Below are 15,899 nucleotides of genomic sequence, written 5' to 3'. Positions count from 1 at the left end.
ATAACAACACACAGGATTCTGTACAAGACAAGTGGCTGGCAGTTCACAAACTGTGGTGTGTCATAGCCTTTGCTCAAGAACATCTACTGCAGTCAACCCACTACCCCACTCTTTTGTAATGAATAAAATTAAAATTTGTATCCCTCTAGTGGACATGCAGTGAATTGCAGCTTCCCAAAGAACAGGGCATGCAAAGTTGGCCTCAGCCTAAACTGGAGCTGGATGCTCCACCCACAAGGCCCTCTTGAAGACTTTCCTTTGCAATACATTTTTGTGAAATTGAACGAGTTGGCCAAAGCTTGAAGGCCACAGCTTCAGGAGCATTCTCTACAAGGCATTGGGTTAAAAATGTGTTGAATGCTCTTGAGGGAAGCGTTGAAGTGAGCACCATTTGTCAGGGAGTTGTTCAGCCAGCAGGGGTTTAAAACGCCCCCTCTGGAAGTCCAATCATGTGATTGCCTTGGCAACACGTATGAAAAATTGGAATCGATACAGAGAAGATTAGCATGGCCCCTGCGCAAGGATGACACGCAAATCCGTGAAGCATTTCCATCTTTTGTGCATTTCAAACTGTTTTTTCCCAGTCAAAAAATAGGGTCTGTAAACCAAATGTAAAGTTGTCTGAAGTTATTGAAAATTTCAAGTAGAAAGTGCCTATTTAAATGCTTGTAGTCAAATGGCTAAACAATAGTCAGAGTTGACAACAAGCCAAAGAAAGACATTGAAGTTTGAAAGGTATAGGTATATGAAAGGAGCATGACAATTATGCATTTACCTGAAAAAAGCAGGGTTATAGAGAAGCCAAAGTGTCAAGGACACTTGTCAATAGGAGCAACTCAAAGTGTCGATGTGCAGGTTTTGATGTTGTTCTGCAATGATCATTCCCTAATCTAACGCAATAGTACAAGCACACAAAAAAGGAAACCTTTGTGGTTTGTCATAGCCTTTGCTCAAGAACATTTGCTGCAGTCAAACCACTATCCCACTCTTTTGTCATGAAAAAAAAATAAAAATTTGTATCCCTCTAGTGGACATGTAGTGAATTGCAGCTTCCCAAAGGACAGGGCATGCAAAGCTGGCCTCAGCCTAAACTGCAGCTGGATGCTCCACCCACAAGGCCCTAATGAAGACTTTTTTTTTGCAATATATTTTTGTGAAATTGAATGAGTTGGCCAAAGCTTGAATGCCAGAGCTTCAGGAGCATTCTCTACAAGGCATTGGGTTAAAAATGTGTGAATGCTCTGAGGGCAACGTTGAAGTGAGCACCATTTGTCAGGATGTTGTTCAGCGAGCAGGGGTTTAAAATGCCCCCTCTGGGAGTCAGCTAATGTGATTGCCTTGGCAACACATATGAAAAATTGGAACGATACAGAGAAGATTAGCATGGCCCCTGCGCAAAAGATCTGGGCCAATCTTCGGGGGCCCCCTTGCGGCGATCGCCCTGCCTCGCAGGCCTCCCGAGCGCCGGCGCTCCAAGGACGCCCGTCAATCTCCCGTCAATCTCCGCGAGCGGGCGGAGTCGGCATACTAAGTAGCCACGCGCACCGGATCGTATGAAAACATTGTGACATCACACCTTTTTATTTGTTTCATTTAACAATTTATATTATTTAATCACACTTTTATATTATACTTTTATTTATATTTTATATTATATTATACTTATATACTCTTGAAATCACACCAGATGATGATCATAATTATTATTATTTGAGTCTTAATGTAATGATTTTCTTACACGTCCATCCACTGGTAACAATAAACCTGTATTCACAGAAGTTGTCTTTGTGTTTGTTTTTTAACAATAAACTCACAAAGCAGATCAATTCTTTCAAAACTGTCAATGTGAAGCAAGAAAGAGGAAATCAAGGTTTTAAACAATGCTTTTTTTTTTATTATAAAACTCCCTCATAAATAGATAAACACTGCAAACAAAATTATAAACACACCGCATAAATAAATTAAAAAAAGTAACTTAAACACTATAAAACTCCCACATAAATAGATAAATAAAAATAGTAACTTAAACACTGCAAACAAAATTATAAACACACCGCATAAATAAATTAAAAAAAGTAACTTAAACACTATAAAACTCCCACATAAATAGATAAATAAAAATAGTAACTTAAACACTGCAAACAAAATTATAAACACACCGCATAAATAAATTAAAAAAAGTAACTTAAACACTATAAAACTCCCGCATAAATAGATAAATAAAAAAACACAGCAACACACACACACACACAGCAAACACTCTACTCCTGCACAGAAGGGGCTTTGTCGTCGAGCACTTTCCGTGCCTGTGCCCTTCGCCTCCTCTGTATGATGGCATTCCTGGTGACGCCCTCAGCCCTCGCCTCTTCGCCCACGCTGTCCACCATCTCTCTGTGCTCCGCCTGTCTCTCCATCCTCTGCCGGTCCCGCTTTGCCTTGGCCTGGACCCGCCGGGCAGAGAGCGCCATCGCCTTCATGTCCTGGCTGGTGACGCCACCTCGCATCTGGGTCAGCCACTCCTCCACCGTTCTGCCCTGCGGGTCTGTGCGCTGGCAAAAGCTTGCCCTGGCCGACCTCAGGATCGTGTGGCCCGTTTCCCTGGTCTTCTGCTGCCCACACTTAGGACAGTGCCTCCTGAAAGCAGGCCCCGGGACAATACCTTTTTTCATATTGTTATAGGTGGTTTCCAACCTCCACCTCGTCGTCCTCGAGACCTGCCTCTCGTAAAGCCAGAGGCCCAGGGTCTCCCCTGTCCCCTCGCAGTATATTTCATTCTTATGAATGAAATGTCCGTACGAGAGGACAGAGGTCTTGCAATAGGGGCAGTCCTTTAAAACGCTGTGGCGTTTTATGGTTGCCATCATCGTCAGCAAAGGTTTCCAGGTGCTGCACCCGGATGCCTCCTCTCCCGTCTGTGTGGCTCTGTTGTGGAGTACTGTGAAAGAAAAAAAGAAAGGACAACAGTGAGTGCAGTGCAGCGATGTTACTGTAAATTTATTTTAACTTTTGCAACCTGAATTCTTCTAATTTACCTTTCTCTTCAGTCTGGCTGGCCGTATTTCGGAAGAACTGTGGAAATTAGCAACAGCAATAATCAGTGCAGAAATTATAGAATTATAATAAAGTTGTTTATTTTAAAAATGAAGTCTTATATAGTTACCTTTTCTTTTAGTGCCTGCTGGTTCGCTCGCAAGAGTGCGTTTGTCCATCTTTAAAATGAATCTAATTCCAATGCAGAAATAAGTAACAGCAGTCAGTCGCTGTATTTCATGGATAAAGCAGCAAAAGTTAACATTGTGGTGTTGGTGTCGTACCTTGTTTGGGAATCAGGGTTTGTCGGCGGTCCTCTGGTCCTTCTCTGCTGCTGCTCAACGATGAATGAGTCTCCTCATTGTGCTTCACCTGGCTTTAAGGGCCGCCCTGGCTTTCACACCTCTGTATTCACACCTTCATCCTTGCTTTTCTTCCTGGACTCCTGTGGTGATCTCGCTCTGTTGGTCCTCTGGTCCTTGTCTGCTGCTGCTCCAAAGAGAATGAGTCTCCTCATTGTGCTGCACCTGGCTTCAAGGGCCGCCCTGGCTTTCACACCTCCACGTTCAACCCTTCATCCTTCCTTGGCTCCTGGACCCCCCCTGCTGTGATTCTTCTCTCTGTTGGAAAACAAAAGGCCAGGCAACGTAAGATGTTTCTGACATCAAGAAGATTCTAAGAAATAAGTTGGTTTGAAGTTCATTGTAATTACAAGAACAATGTCAGTAAAACTTCAAGCAGGCCTAATCCTCACACAAAGGACCACATACTCTCACACACCACACACACACACACACACACACACACACACACAACACACAACACACACACACACACTTCTCAAAGGTAACAGAAGTTGAGAATTATTATTATGATTATCTTTATGTCTCTCGAGATCCATGGCCGATCCATCGCAGGTCACTGCAGCTCGTCCTCTCGCATCTGGTTTTCCTTTAAAATCAATCCAATTCTAATGTAGAAATAAAAAAAGAGAAACAGCAGTCAGTCAGTCAGTGTATTCCATGATAAAAATGGATAAAGCAGGAAAGTTAACATTACGGTGACGTGGTTGTACCTTATTGAGCGATCAAAGTTGGTCCTCCTCCTGCTTCTCCTCTCGCTCAGCCATTCTCAGCTGTTTGACTCCCAGCAGTGGCCTGACAGAAGTCCATCATTGTTTTTTTTCTCCTTTTACTGTGGAAGCGACTGCGGCCATTTGCTTTTGTCTTGAGCTGCTTACAATTGATCATTTTAAATGTAGAGCATGCGATCGTGGCTCAGTGGTAGAGTGGGTCGTCCAATAACTGAAGGTTTGGGGGTTCGAATTCTGCTCTATCTGAGCCGTTGTTGTGTGCTCAGGCAAGGCACTTCACCCACATTGCCTCGTCTGAATGGGTATGAATTGTGCATGAATGTTGGTGGTGGTCACAGGGGCCGTAGATGCAAAAATGCAGCCTGCTTCTGTCAGTATGTCCCAGGGCAGCTGTGGCGACATTGTAGATTACCACCACCACCGGATGACTGGCATGGATGAAAAATGGACACGCTTTGAAAAAGAGAAACAGCAGTCAGTCAGTGTATTCCATGAAAAAAAATAGACAAAGTTAACATTATGGTGCGTGTTTGTACCTTATTGAGGAATCAAAGCTGGTCCTCCTCCTTCCTCTCACTCAGCAACTTCCTCCACAGTTTGACCCCCAGCAGTTGCCTCACAAAAGTGAATCATGTTTTCCTTTTCTTGCTGTGGAAGCGCTGTGTCCAATGCCTTCTTTGGCTGCTTGCACAATTGACATTTGCATGAAAAGTTGGCCCTCCCATACGCCAGTCCTTCCCTCTCAGCCTCCTCTTTTTTAGGTCCAACTGTTTCTGCTTCCACGCAGTGGTTTTTGGCAGCCTCTGTGTCTGAGGTCAAACACTGGTGGTGGCAGTGGCGGAGCACTACAGCTGGTGCTGATGCTGATGGTGCTGCTGCTGGGGTTGTTGTTGCGGCAACAAGGGAAGCACTGGTGGCCATGTGTGGTGTAGGGACATGGACGCTTGCTGCGTGGTGAAAGGCGCAGCCATCCTCCGTGCTGCAGGCTGAGGGTCGCCTGTCAGCGGTGGGATGTTGTCCATTGGCCAACACAGAGAACCACGTTCTCCTGACGCGCCTTCCGCTTGTTAAACCTGGTAGAGCACATGATTGTTAGGAATCCACATAGCAGATAATAGCAAAAGGCTGCATCGTGTGTGTGTGTGTGTTTCTCACCACTGCGTCAGTGTTTTTGGTTGATCTCAAACAGCTGGAGTTTTGTGGAGAGCATCGGGTGACTTAGCACGTTCTCCCTGATGAACCCGTAGTTACGCACGATGTCACTCCAGCGGCTGATTCGAACACCAGATAGTCGTCCGGTTCTGGGGAAAGATCTTGCACAGGAGAATGCAGATCGTTTCCACCAGGCGGCTGACTCCTGGACTCTGCGCTGGTCCGCTCCCCTGACTGCTGAGACATCTGCCAAAGATACACAAATAAGTAAGTGTGGTGCGTTTAGGGCAGAACACGTGTCTTGTGTGTTTAGTGTCACTCACCTCCTCAAGCTCTCCACCCCAGCCCGTGAATCTGTCGGCGCACGGGAGGACTTTGGTTTTTTAAACCGGCCATGCGTCAACTGGTCCCTGAACCTGGGTGGAAAAACGAGTGGCGCTTTGTCCCGCTCAGGCAGCCTCTGCCACAACTGCACTATCTCCTCCGCCTGCCTCTGAGAAACACAGTTGAGCAAGCGCAGCTGGACCAGACGTTCAGCCAGTCCGACACATGCTGGTAGCCGGGAGTGCCATCATCGCCCACATAAACCTGTAGAGAGAAGACCGTCCTCAGTCCTTGATCAGATGGAGGCACCGATAAAGGATTTATTGTTACCCACCTCCTCCGTTTGTGGCTGAGCCGTAGACGCCGGCGGCTGCGGAATGGATTTTGCAGGAGGCCTTCCAGGTAAAACATCAGATCCTGGAAGCCCTCGTCAACGTCCTGCCCTTCCTCCTCTTCCCCCTCCTCAATTACATCCACCTGCTGCTCGTCCTGAGGTCCCTCCGTGTCCTCTGGGATGTCCTCCAGGACCTGGCCAGTCTGGGCGAAAAGATAGGCCACTCCAATCAGCTCTCCTGTAACAACATGTGAATAAGTGAGTGACACGCCCCCCTCTACACGTCTTTTCTCTCACAACACAAACCTGTGTACGGGCGCGAGGGATCCGAGTGTGCGTCCAACATACGCTGCCCAAAGAGCTCCACCGAGAGCTGGTTGGCGTGCTCCATTTCCCGGGGGCTGTAGCAGAGGTGTGGGCCTCGGCTACCTCTCTGGACGGTCGCGCGGCTGCGGTCTGCGTTCCACCTCGTCAGCCCCTCCAGCAGGTAGAGCTGAAAATGGATGTCGTTTGCACTGGTCCCTTTAAAACCGCACAACAGAAGTCAGATCGGTGAGGGACAATCAGAGAGCGAGGCTGCAGAGCGCATCGGTCGTCGTGTCAACTCACCAGGGATGAACCGGTTGAGGTGGAGGTGAAACGACTCCAAGGAGGTGGAACCTCTGGCGCAGCGGTACACGGGGAGGCTGACTCCACCCATGGTCACCTGGCCGGTTTGGAGGTATAGAGGCACGTGAGGAGGGTCCTGGATGCAGCACACGTGGCGGCGCTGCGTGGCCCAAATGGGCTCCACGCGGTCTGCGTCGAGGAGAGGGACGCCCATGGTGTCCGTGGCGTCTTTGAACGCGTCCAGAACGTCGTCCAGGTACCTCTCCGTGAGCTCCGTGCCTCGCGTGGCACGCCGACAGTGTCGAGCCATCTCCTTCAGCGTCACGGTGCCCCAGGAGCCGGGCACCGCGGCCTCCTTGGCTCGCTTCAGGAGAGCAACGTCCTCCGGGTCCCACACAAAAATGGCTGCGGAGATGCGGCGCATAAAGTTCGCGTACAGAGGGTGACTGTCGGTGGTCACCACGCCAGCCAGCCGGCGCATGAAATGCCAGATGTCCAACCTCACTTTGAGGGTGGACCACTCTGAGAACATTCTCCCGGCGGCGGAGCGTCCGTCCTGGCTGGAGCAGCAGCAGTCCCTGTCCACGTACAGCGCCACGGGAGGCTCCACCCCCGCCTGCTTGTACCGGCGCATCAGGCCCTGGGCCATGGCCTTCAGGCCGCTGCCCTCGGCCACCCGTCAGCACGGAGATGAGGACCTGTCCGTGCTCATTGCCGACGTTTTGTCACCCACCCGGCCGGTCCCAGGCGACGTGTCCGGCCAGCTTCTTGGTGATCTGCACAGATGCGCATAATGCATGTAGTCAGAGTTTACTCACGACGACCCATCGTATCCAAGTGCTGTCATGACAGTTACCTTCTTGGTGGAGTCCATCTTCAGGATCGAGCCGTAAACAGACGTGATGCTGGCCTGCATCTCCTCGATTCGCCCATAGCAATGATTGCCATGGGCTGCCAGGATCCACTGCGGCCGGGGACGGGATCCATCTGGGGGTACATGGCAGGTGGAGGCCTCTCAACATTAGGCATGTTGAACTGCCTGTACGCATGCATGTAGTGCACGCAGCGAGTAATCCAGGCCCTCGTGTGCTCCTCACGGAGGAAGGTGTACAGCCTCGCGGCGCTGTTGCCAGCGTGCGACCAGCTCATCTGGGAGAGCACGCGCCGATCACAGGCCAGCCTGATGGAGAAGGAGCAGGAGGAGATTTATTCAATCTACTCCGCATATCACAACATTGAAACAGCGATGTGTAATCCAGATCTACCTGTATGTGAGCACAGCGGGAAAACTGCGATCGGTACTCCTGCGACAGCTGGCCAAGGATGCTGAGGCACCAGGAGGCCAGCTTCTTCCCACAGCTCCGGCACTCCAGGTACTCTGTGCCCATGTAGTACCAGCCGTCGCGGTCCAGCACTCGCCGCACTGTCTTATATATGCCACACGAGGTCATCTTGTGTTTGCAGACTGGGCACACGATGGGGCAGCGCCACACCCGGTACGGCATCCACAGGAAGAAGGGACGCTGGAAGAAGGCTTCGGGAGAGGTTGGAGGCTGGAAGTAGATGTGCCGTGGTCCGGTGGGTGGTACAAGAGCTGCACACGCTCTGATTTCAGGGCTGCCTTTCAGGCTGAGTCCCTGGTGAAGAGGGCCCTGCTGAGCCAGCCATGCTGTCCTGGGGGCCGGCAGCGTCTCCCTCCAGGCATCAGGGAGACAAACCTGGGGTGGAAATCAATAAATCATTAATGTGAATAGAATAGAATTATTGCCACCTACAGAGTGTTGCATGTCCGTGCTTAAAAAAACACCGTCACCATGAACGAAATAAATACAATCACAAAGACTCACGTCCGCGGAAGACCACTCCAGCAGTGCGTCTCAACACTGCAGGTGGAGGTGGAGCCTGTGGTGCTATGGGGCGGGAGTAGGCGGTGGTGGGCGGCGGAGTAGGTGTAGGAGTAGTCAAAGCTGCAAAATACAGTGGGTCGCTAAATCATTAACCAAAGAGGGGAGGTTTATTTTACTGAAATTATCTATTTGTACTTACGAGGGAGGTCAGACTTTTCCACTTCCTCCACAGCAGACACCATCGCCGCATCATCTATCATCATCATCAGAAGACGACGCTATAAAAGCACGCACAGAATGCAGGGTTAGGACCACGTAAAATTACTTTTTGAGAAGTTGCTGACAAAAGACACCTATGTTTAAGGGACAGGAATGAAGATACCTATGACAGCGATCCTCTTTGTTCTCCTCACAGGAGAGGAGGAGGTGAGGGTGATGATGGCGCATTGACAGGCACACAGATGAAGGGCTGGCAGAGACAGATGCGAGGCGAAGGAGGCAGAGGCGGAGGTGGAGGAGGCAGAGGCGGAGGTGGAGGAGGCAGGCGGAGGAGGAGGCAGGTGGAGGAGGAGGCAGAGGCGGAGGTGGAGGCAGACGTTGAGGCCTTCATCGTCTGCTCATCCCTCCACAGCACGTACTTTCTCAGCTGGTCCATCATTGTACCAGCTGAGCGAGCAGGGGTCCTCCGGAGCCAGTTCCTGTAGCTAATCAAATACAGTGTTTGTCAGGTGACAGCAGGAAACATGAGCTGCCTTGTATTTCTCAACACACTGACACTCACCTCTGCACCTCAGCAACAGAAGATTCGAAAAAATCTTTGTAGCTGAGTTTGGCGTGTTTACCAAAGCCAACCACCTTGTGATCCAGTGCTGAGGAGGATGCTGGAATCAGGGAGCCATCGGACAGCATCCTCTGCTCAACAGCCCGCATGACATCTGGGAACAGCTTGGCATAGCAACATAGGCTGTCCTTGTTCAGCATCGTGTGGCTCATGTTATCACTGCCAGCCTGACGCTCCTTCAATGAGCAGCCACAATCATGACAGCGTAACCCATGTCATTGCAAAGGAGCCAGTAGAAGGTCTGGCCACGATATTTGCCAAACTGCAGGTCATGTTGACTGAGGAGCAGGTTGTAATCCTCCACATCACCTTGGCCATGGTGGACACGCAGCTTTGCATCCTGAATGACTCTGGCGGGCCCTTTCACTCCACCAATCTGCATGCTCCGGCTTGCACCTCAAGGGCATAGGCCTGCGCATCAGGTGTTGGCTTCAGGATTATTTCTCCAGAGTCGGACCAGGTGAAAGTTGGAATGTAGTCCATTTTTCTAATAAGAAGACATTAAGCAGAGAAGAGTTGATTAAAATTAACAATGCCCAGGTCACCCCAACACACCACACACACACACACACGCACACACACACACACACCACACACCAAAGGAGCATGTATTGTGAACTGAAAGAGTTCTGAAGACTCTTTGAAGCTAAGATTTCCCATCCCACTAAGGAGATGCAGAGGTGTCATCACACGAGATAAGACTTCAAAAGGACCATTTTATCTTGAGTTTTGTCTTGTTCAAAGATGTCCTTGTTACATCTTATTGTTTAGCAACCCTATTGTGAAAATACATAATTTCAAAGGTCAAGCTGAGGAAAAAACCAGCCTATTGTGTGATAGAGAGAAAATTCTCTCTTTTTCACAAGGTCAATGACCCCTCACAGCAATACAAGGACTTTTAAAGCTTGACAATTCACACATTAAATAATAATATAATGTGGTTAAAAAACAGGTATTATTACAAGATTGGTGTTATGCATTAAAACCACAAATTTATAAAATCAAAACAGCAAAATTTGTAGCATTAATGAACAAATAAAAATATCTCCTTGATAAGAAAGCTTTACCCTTATTTTACCCCATTTAACACACTGTGTTGAGGTGTGGGGGGGACACGTATAAAAGTTTTTTTGTTTTTGCCTTTTCTTTTATCTTGGTTTGTACAACCATAAACGCTAATACATTATACTCTAGTTCTCCAGTTTCCTTTTATATATTTTACTTTTAAGGCAACAAACGATAATATATCTAGTGTTTTGCTTCTCTTTTTTTTTTTGTTTTATGAATATGAATTGTGTAAATACAGCACTATAAAATGACAAAGGAGGGGTAGGATTTCTTATAAGTTCTTTGAACTTCCACCTACACCTTTTGAGTGGCAACTTATTATTTTCCTTCTGAATTCTGTGTTTTATTGATATGCTTCTCAATTATTTCAATTATTAATTTAACAAAATTAATCACGTTAGTGGTATTTTTCTTCTAAAAATGCATTCAGTTATTCATTCATGTTTAATGCTTAATGTTTAATAAACATCCATTTAACTACAGCTATTTAATATGACTAAACATCAACTAAATACTGAATACATGGATAAATGGAATACAATACAAATACTTTACATTTGTTTTTTTGCTTTTTTTGGCCGTCAGGTCAGCGTTTTTATACAGTATTAATTACAGTTTCATTCAATATTTGACAAGGTCCTTCGCCAGTGTTAAATAACGTGAAATACAGTTTTAGTTAATATTTTACACGGAACAAAGCAACATATTTTCAGCGGTCTTAAGCAGTTTTTACACATTGGCGTTTTTATACAGTAGTAATTACAGTTTCATTCAATATTTGACAAGGTCCTTCGCCAGTGTTAAATAACGTGAAATACAGTTTTTAGTTAATATTTTACACGGAACAAAGCAACATATTTTCAGCGGTCTTAAGCAGTTTTTACACATTGGCGTTTTTATACAGTAGTAATTACAGTTTCATTCATTCAATATTTGACAAGGTCCTTCGCCAGTGTTAAATAACGTGAAATACAGTTTTAGTTAATATTTTACACGGAACAAAGCAACATATTTTCAGCGGTCTTAAGCAGTTTTTACACATTGGCGTTTTATACAGTAGTAATTACAGTTTCATTCAATATTTGACAAGGTCCTTCGCCAGTGTTAAATAACGTGAAATACAGTTTTTAATTGGTATTTTAAACGGAACAAAGCAACATATTTTCAGCAGTTTAGACAGTTTAAACATGAATTCCGTCCATTTCATTAAATATTTCACGATATTAAAGCTAACAAAAAGGCGGTAAAATACCCCGATTACAAAAATTGACATAATAAAACATGTATTACTCACCGGGATGGTTTTTCAAAGTTTTAGAAAGTTTGTGAAAGTTCTGGGAAACGATTGAAAAGTTAACTTTTCTCTCGGTAGCTTGCGATCTGATGGAAATCAAATGCAAACTAGGGCGTTGGCAACATGGCCGCCCACTATACCTATTTGACCCGCCTCCACTCTAAGGAGAACGAGCCAATCAGAGCAGTACGAAAAATCTGAGCCCGCCCTCCTCTAAGGAGAACCAACCAATCAGAGCAGTTAGCGCATGAGCACTCAGCCAATCAGCGACCAGAATCGGGGAGGCTAAGGAGAACCAAGGAGAACCAAGGAGACCCGAAGATTCATGTCGACGAGGCGCAAAAGATCTGGGCCAATCTTCGGGGGCCCCCTTGCGGCGATCGCCCTGCCTCGCAGGCCTCCCGAGCGCCGGCGCTCCAAGGACGCCCGTCAATCTCCCGTCAATCTCCGCGAGCGGGCGGAGTCGGCATACTAAGTAGCCACGCGCACCGGATCGTATGAAAACATTGTGACATCACACCTTTTTATTTGTTTCATTTAACAATTTATATTATTTAATCACACTTTTATATTATACTTTTATTTATATTTTATTTATTATATTATATACTCTTGAAATCACACCAGATGATGATCATAATTATTATTATTTGAGTCTTAATGTAATGATTTTCTTACACGTCCATCCACTGGTAACAATAAACCTGTATTCACAGAAGTTGTCTTTGTGTTTGTTTTTTAACAATAAACCACAAAGCAGATCAATTCTTTCAAAACTGTCAATGTGAAGCAAGAAAGAGGAAATCAAGGTTTTAAACAATGCTTTTTTTTTATTATAAAACTCCCTCATAAATAGATAAACACTGCAAACAAATTATAAACACACACCGCATAAATAAATTAAAAAAGTAACTTAAACACTATAAAACTCCCACATAAATAGATAAATAAAAATAGTAACTTAAACACTGCAAACAAAAATTATAAACACAACACGCATAAATAATTAAAAAAAGTAACTTAAACACTATAAAACTCCCACATAAATAGATAAATAAAAATAGTAACTTAAACACTGCAAACAAAATTATAAACACACCGCATAAATAAATTAAAAAAGTAACTTAAACACTATAAAACTCCCGCATAAATAGATAAATAAAAAACACAGCAAACACACACACACACAGCAAACACTCTACTCCTGCACAGAAGGGGCTTTGTCGTCGAGCACTTTCCGTGCCTGTGCCCTTCGCCTCCTCTGTATGATGGCATTCCTGGTGACGCCCTCAGCCCTCGCCTCTTCGCCCACGCTGTCCACCATCTCTCTGTGCTCCGCCTGTCTCTCCATCCTCTGCCGGTCCCGCTTTGCCTTGGCCTGGACCCGCCGGGCAGAGAGCGCCATCGCCTTCATGTCCTGGCTGGTGACGCCACCTCGCATCTGGGTCAGCCACTCCTCCACCGTTCTGCCCTGCGGGTCTGTGCGCTGGCAAAAGCTTGCCCTGGCCGACCTCAGGATCGTGTGGCCCGTTTCCCTGGTCTTCTGCTGCCCACACTTAGGACAGTGCCTCCTGAAAGCAGGCCCCGGGACAATACCTTTTTTCATATTGTTATAGGTGGTTTCCAACCTCCACCTCGTCGTCCTCGAGACCTGCCTCTCGTAAAGCCAGAGGCCCAGGGTCTCCCTGTCCCCTCGCAGTATATTTCATTCTTATGAATGAAATGTCCGTACGAGAGGACAGAGGTCTTGCAATAGGGGCAGTCCTTTAAAACGCTGTGGCGTTTTATGGTTGCCATCATCGTCAGCAAAGGTTTCCAGGTGCTGCACCCGGATGCCTCCTCTCCCGTCTGTGTGGCTCTGTTGTGGAGTACTGTGAAAGAAAAAAAGAAAGGACAACAGTGAGTGCAGTGCAGCGATGTTACTGTAAATTTATTTTAACTTTTGCAACCTGAATTCTTCTAATTTACCTTTCTCTTCAGTCTGGCTGGCCGTATTTCGAAGAACTGTGGAAATTAGCAACAGCAATAATCAGTGCAGAAATTATAGAATTATAAATAAAGTTGTTTATTTTAAAAATGAAGTCTTATATAGTTACCTTTTCTTTTAGTGCCTGCTGGTTCGCTCGCAAGAGTGCGTTTGTCCATCTTTAAAATGAATCTAATTCCAATGCAGAAATAAGTAACAGCAGTCAGTCGCTGTATTTCATGGATAAAGCAGCAAAAGTTAACATTGTGGTGTTGGTGTCGTACCTTGTTTGGGAATCAGGGTTTCGGCGGTCCTCTGGTCCTTCTCTGCTGCTGCTCCAACGATGAATGAGTCTCCTCATTGTGCTTCACCTGGCTTTAAGGGCCGCCCTGGCTTTCACACCTCTGTATTCACACCTTCATCCTTGCTGTTTCTTCCTGGACTCCTGTGGTGATTCTCGTCTCTGTTGGTCCTCTGGTCCTTGTCTGCTGCTGCTCCAAAGATGAATGAGTCTCCTCATTGTGCTGCACCTGGCTTCAAGGGCCGCCCTGGCTTTCACACCTCCACGTTCACGCCCTTCATCCTTCCTTGGCTCCTGGACCCCCCCTGCTGTGATTCTTCTCTCTGTTGGAAAACAAAAGGCCAGGCAACGTAAGATGTTTCTGACATCAAGAAGATTCTAAGAAAATAAGTTGGTTTGAAGTTCATTGTAATTACAAGAACAATGTCAGTAAAACTTCAAGCAGGCCTAATCCTCACACAAAGGACCACATACTCTCACACACACACACACCACACCACACACACACACACACACACACACACACACACACACACTTCTCAAAGGTAACAGAAGTTGAGATTATTATTATATTATTATCTTTATGTCTCTCGAGATCCATGGCCGATCCATCGCAGGTCACTGCAGCTCGTCCTCTCGCATCTGGTTTTTCCTTTAAAATCAATCCAATTCTAATGTAGAAATAAAAAAAGAGAAACAGCAGTCAGTCAGTCAGTGTATTCCATGATAAAAATGGATAAAGCAGGAAAGTTAACATTACGGTGACGTGGTTGTACCTTATTGAGCGATCAAAGTTGGTCCTCCTCCTGCTTCCTCTCGCTCAGCCATTCTTCAGCTGTTTGACTCCCAGCAGTGGCCTGACAGAAGTCCATCATTGTTTTTTCTCCTTTTACTGTGGAAGCGACTGCGGCCATTTGCTTTTGTCTTGAGCTGCTTACAATTGATCATTTTAAATGTAGAGCATGCGATCGTGGCTCAGTGGTAGAGTGGGTCGTCCAATAACTGAAGGTTTGGGGGTTCGAATTCTGCTCTATCTGAGCCGTTGTTGTTGTGTGCTCAGGCAAGGCACTTCACCCACATTGCCTCGTCTGAATGGGTATGAATTGTGCATGAATGTTGGTGGTGGTCACAGGGGCCGTAGATGCAAAAATGCAGCCGTGCTTCTGTCAGTATGTCCCAGGGCAGCTGTGGCGACATTGTAGATTACCACCACCACCGGTATGACTGGCATGGATGAAAAATGGACACGCTTTGAAAAAGAGAAACAGCAGTCAGTCAGTGTATTCCATGAAAAAAATAGACAAAGTTAACATTATGGTGCCGTGTTTGTACCTTATTGAGGAATCAAAGCTGGTCCTCCTCCCGCTTCCTCTCACTCAGCTTCCACACAGTTTGACCCCCAGCAGTTGCCTCACAAAAGTGAATCATGTTTTCCTTTTCTTGCTGTGGAAGCGGCTGTGTCCATATGCCTTGTCTTTGGCTGCTTGCACAATTGACATTTGCATGAAAAGTTGGCCCTCCAACATACGCCAGTCCTTCCCTCTCAGCCTCCTCTTTTTTAGGTCCAACTGTTTCTGCTTCCACGCAGTGGTTTTTGGCAGCCTCTGTGTCTGAGGTCCAAACACTGGTGGTGGCAGTGGCGGAGGCAGCACTATAGCTGGTGCTGATGCTGATGGTGCTGCTGCTGGGGTTGCTGTTGCTGGCAACAAGGGAAGCACTGGTGGCCATGTGTGGTGTAGGGACATGGACGCTTGCTGTGGTGTAAAGGCGCAGCCATCCTCCGTGCTGCAGGCTGAGGGTCGCCTGTCAGCGGTGGGATGTTGTCCATCTGGCCAACACAGAGAACCACGTTCTCCTGACGCGCCTTCCGCTTGTTAAACCTGGTAGAGCACATGATTGTTAGGAATCCACATAGCAGATAATAGCAAAAGGCTGCATCGTGTGTGTGTGTGTTTCTCACCACTGCGTCAGTGTTTTCTGGTTGATCTCAAACAGCTGGAGTTTTGTGGAGAGCATCGGGTGACTTAGCACGTTCTCCCT

The 15,899-nt window shown here is 46.6% G+C and overlaps 2 protein-coding genes, 2 long non-coding RNA genes, 1 other non-coding gene and 1 pseudogene across 5 annotated transcripts; 2 read left to right on the top strand and 4 right to left on the bottom strand.

The window, feature by feature from the left end:
• The first annotated feature begins 451 nt into the window (after positions 1-451).
• On the top strand, positions 452-558 carry LOC114462700 (U6 spliceosomal RNA). The gene has a single exon (XR_003674010.1). It is a non-coding gene; the product is annotated as a U6 spliceosomal RNA (small nuclear RNA).
• A 771-nt stretch (positions 559-1,329) lies between these two features.
• On the top strand, positions 1,330-1,398 carry LOC114462707 (uncharacterized; annotated as a pseudogene).
• Positions 1,399-2,161: 763 nt separating this feature from the next.
• LOC114462204 (uncharacterized) lies at positions 2,162-3,547 on the bottom strand. Its single transcript, XM_028444902.1, has 3 exons — positions 3,434-3,547; positions 3,033-3,069; positions 2,162-2,935 (listed from the first exon to the last, which is right to left on the bottom strand). The coding sequence occupies exons 1-3, from the start codon at positions 3,545-3,547 to the stop codon at positions 2,262-2,264; spliced, it is 825 nt and encodes a 274-aa protein (XP_028300703.1). The 3' UTR covers positions 2,162-2,261.
• A 2,299-nt stretch (positions 3,548-5,846) lies between these two features.
• On the bottom strand, positions 5,847-7,191 carry LOC114462203 (uncharacterized). Its single transcript, XM_028444901.1, has 4 exons — positions 6,543-7,191; positions 6,240-6,455; positions 5,934-6,171; positions 5,847-5,889 (listed from the first exon to the last, which is right to left on the bottom strand). The coding sequence occupies exons 1-4, from the start codon at positions 7,189-7,191 to the stop codon at positions 5,847-5,849; spliced, it is 1,146 nt and encodes a 381-aa protein (XP_028300702.1).
• A 6,136-nt stretch (positions 7,192-13,327) lies between these two features.
• On the bottom strand, positions 13,328-13,859 carry LOC114461883 (uncharacterized). Its single transcript, XR_003673881.1, has 4 exons — positions 13,843-13,859; positions 13,689-13,750; positions 13,561-13,596; positions 13,328-13,463 (listed from the first exon to the last, which is right to left on the bottom strand). It is a non-coding gene; the product is annotated as an uncharacterized LOC114461883 (long non-coding RNA).
• A 587-nt stretch (positions 13,860-14,446) lies between these two features.
• On the bottom strand, positions 14,447-15,235 carry LOC114461884 (uncharacterized). The gene is made up of 3 exons (XR_003673882.1): positions 15,192-15,235; positions 14,636-15,108; positions 14,447-14,530 (listed from the first exon to the last, which is right to left on the bottom strand). It is a non-coding gene; the product is annotated as an uncharacterized LOC114461884 (long non-coding RNA).
• Between the last annotated feature and the right edge of the window lie 664 nt (positions 15,236-15,899).

This window comes from Gouania willdenowi, chromosome 4, assembly GCF_900634775.1.
Source record: "Gouania willdenowi chromosome 4, fGouWil2.1, whole genome shotgun sequence".
NCBI lineage: Eukaryota > Metazoa > Chordata > Actinopteri > Blenniiformes > Gobiesocidae > Gouania > Gouania willdenowi.
This window is presented reverse-complemented; position numbering and strand designations above follow the sequence as displayed.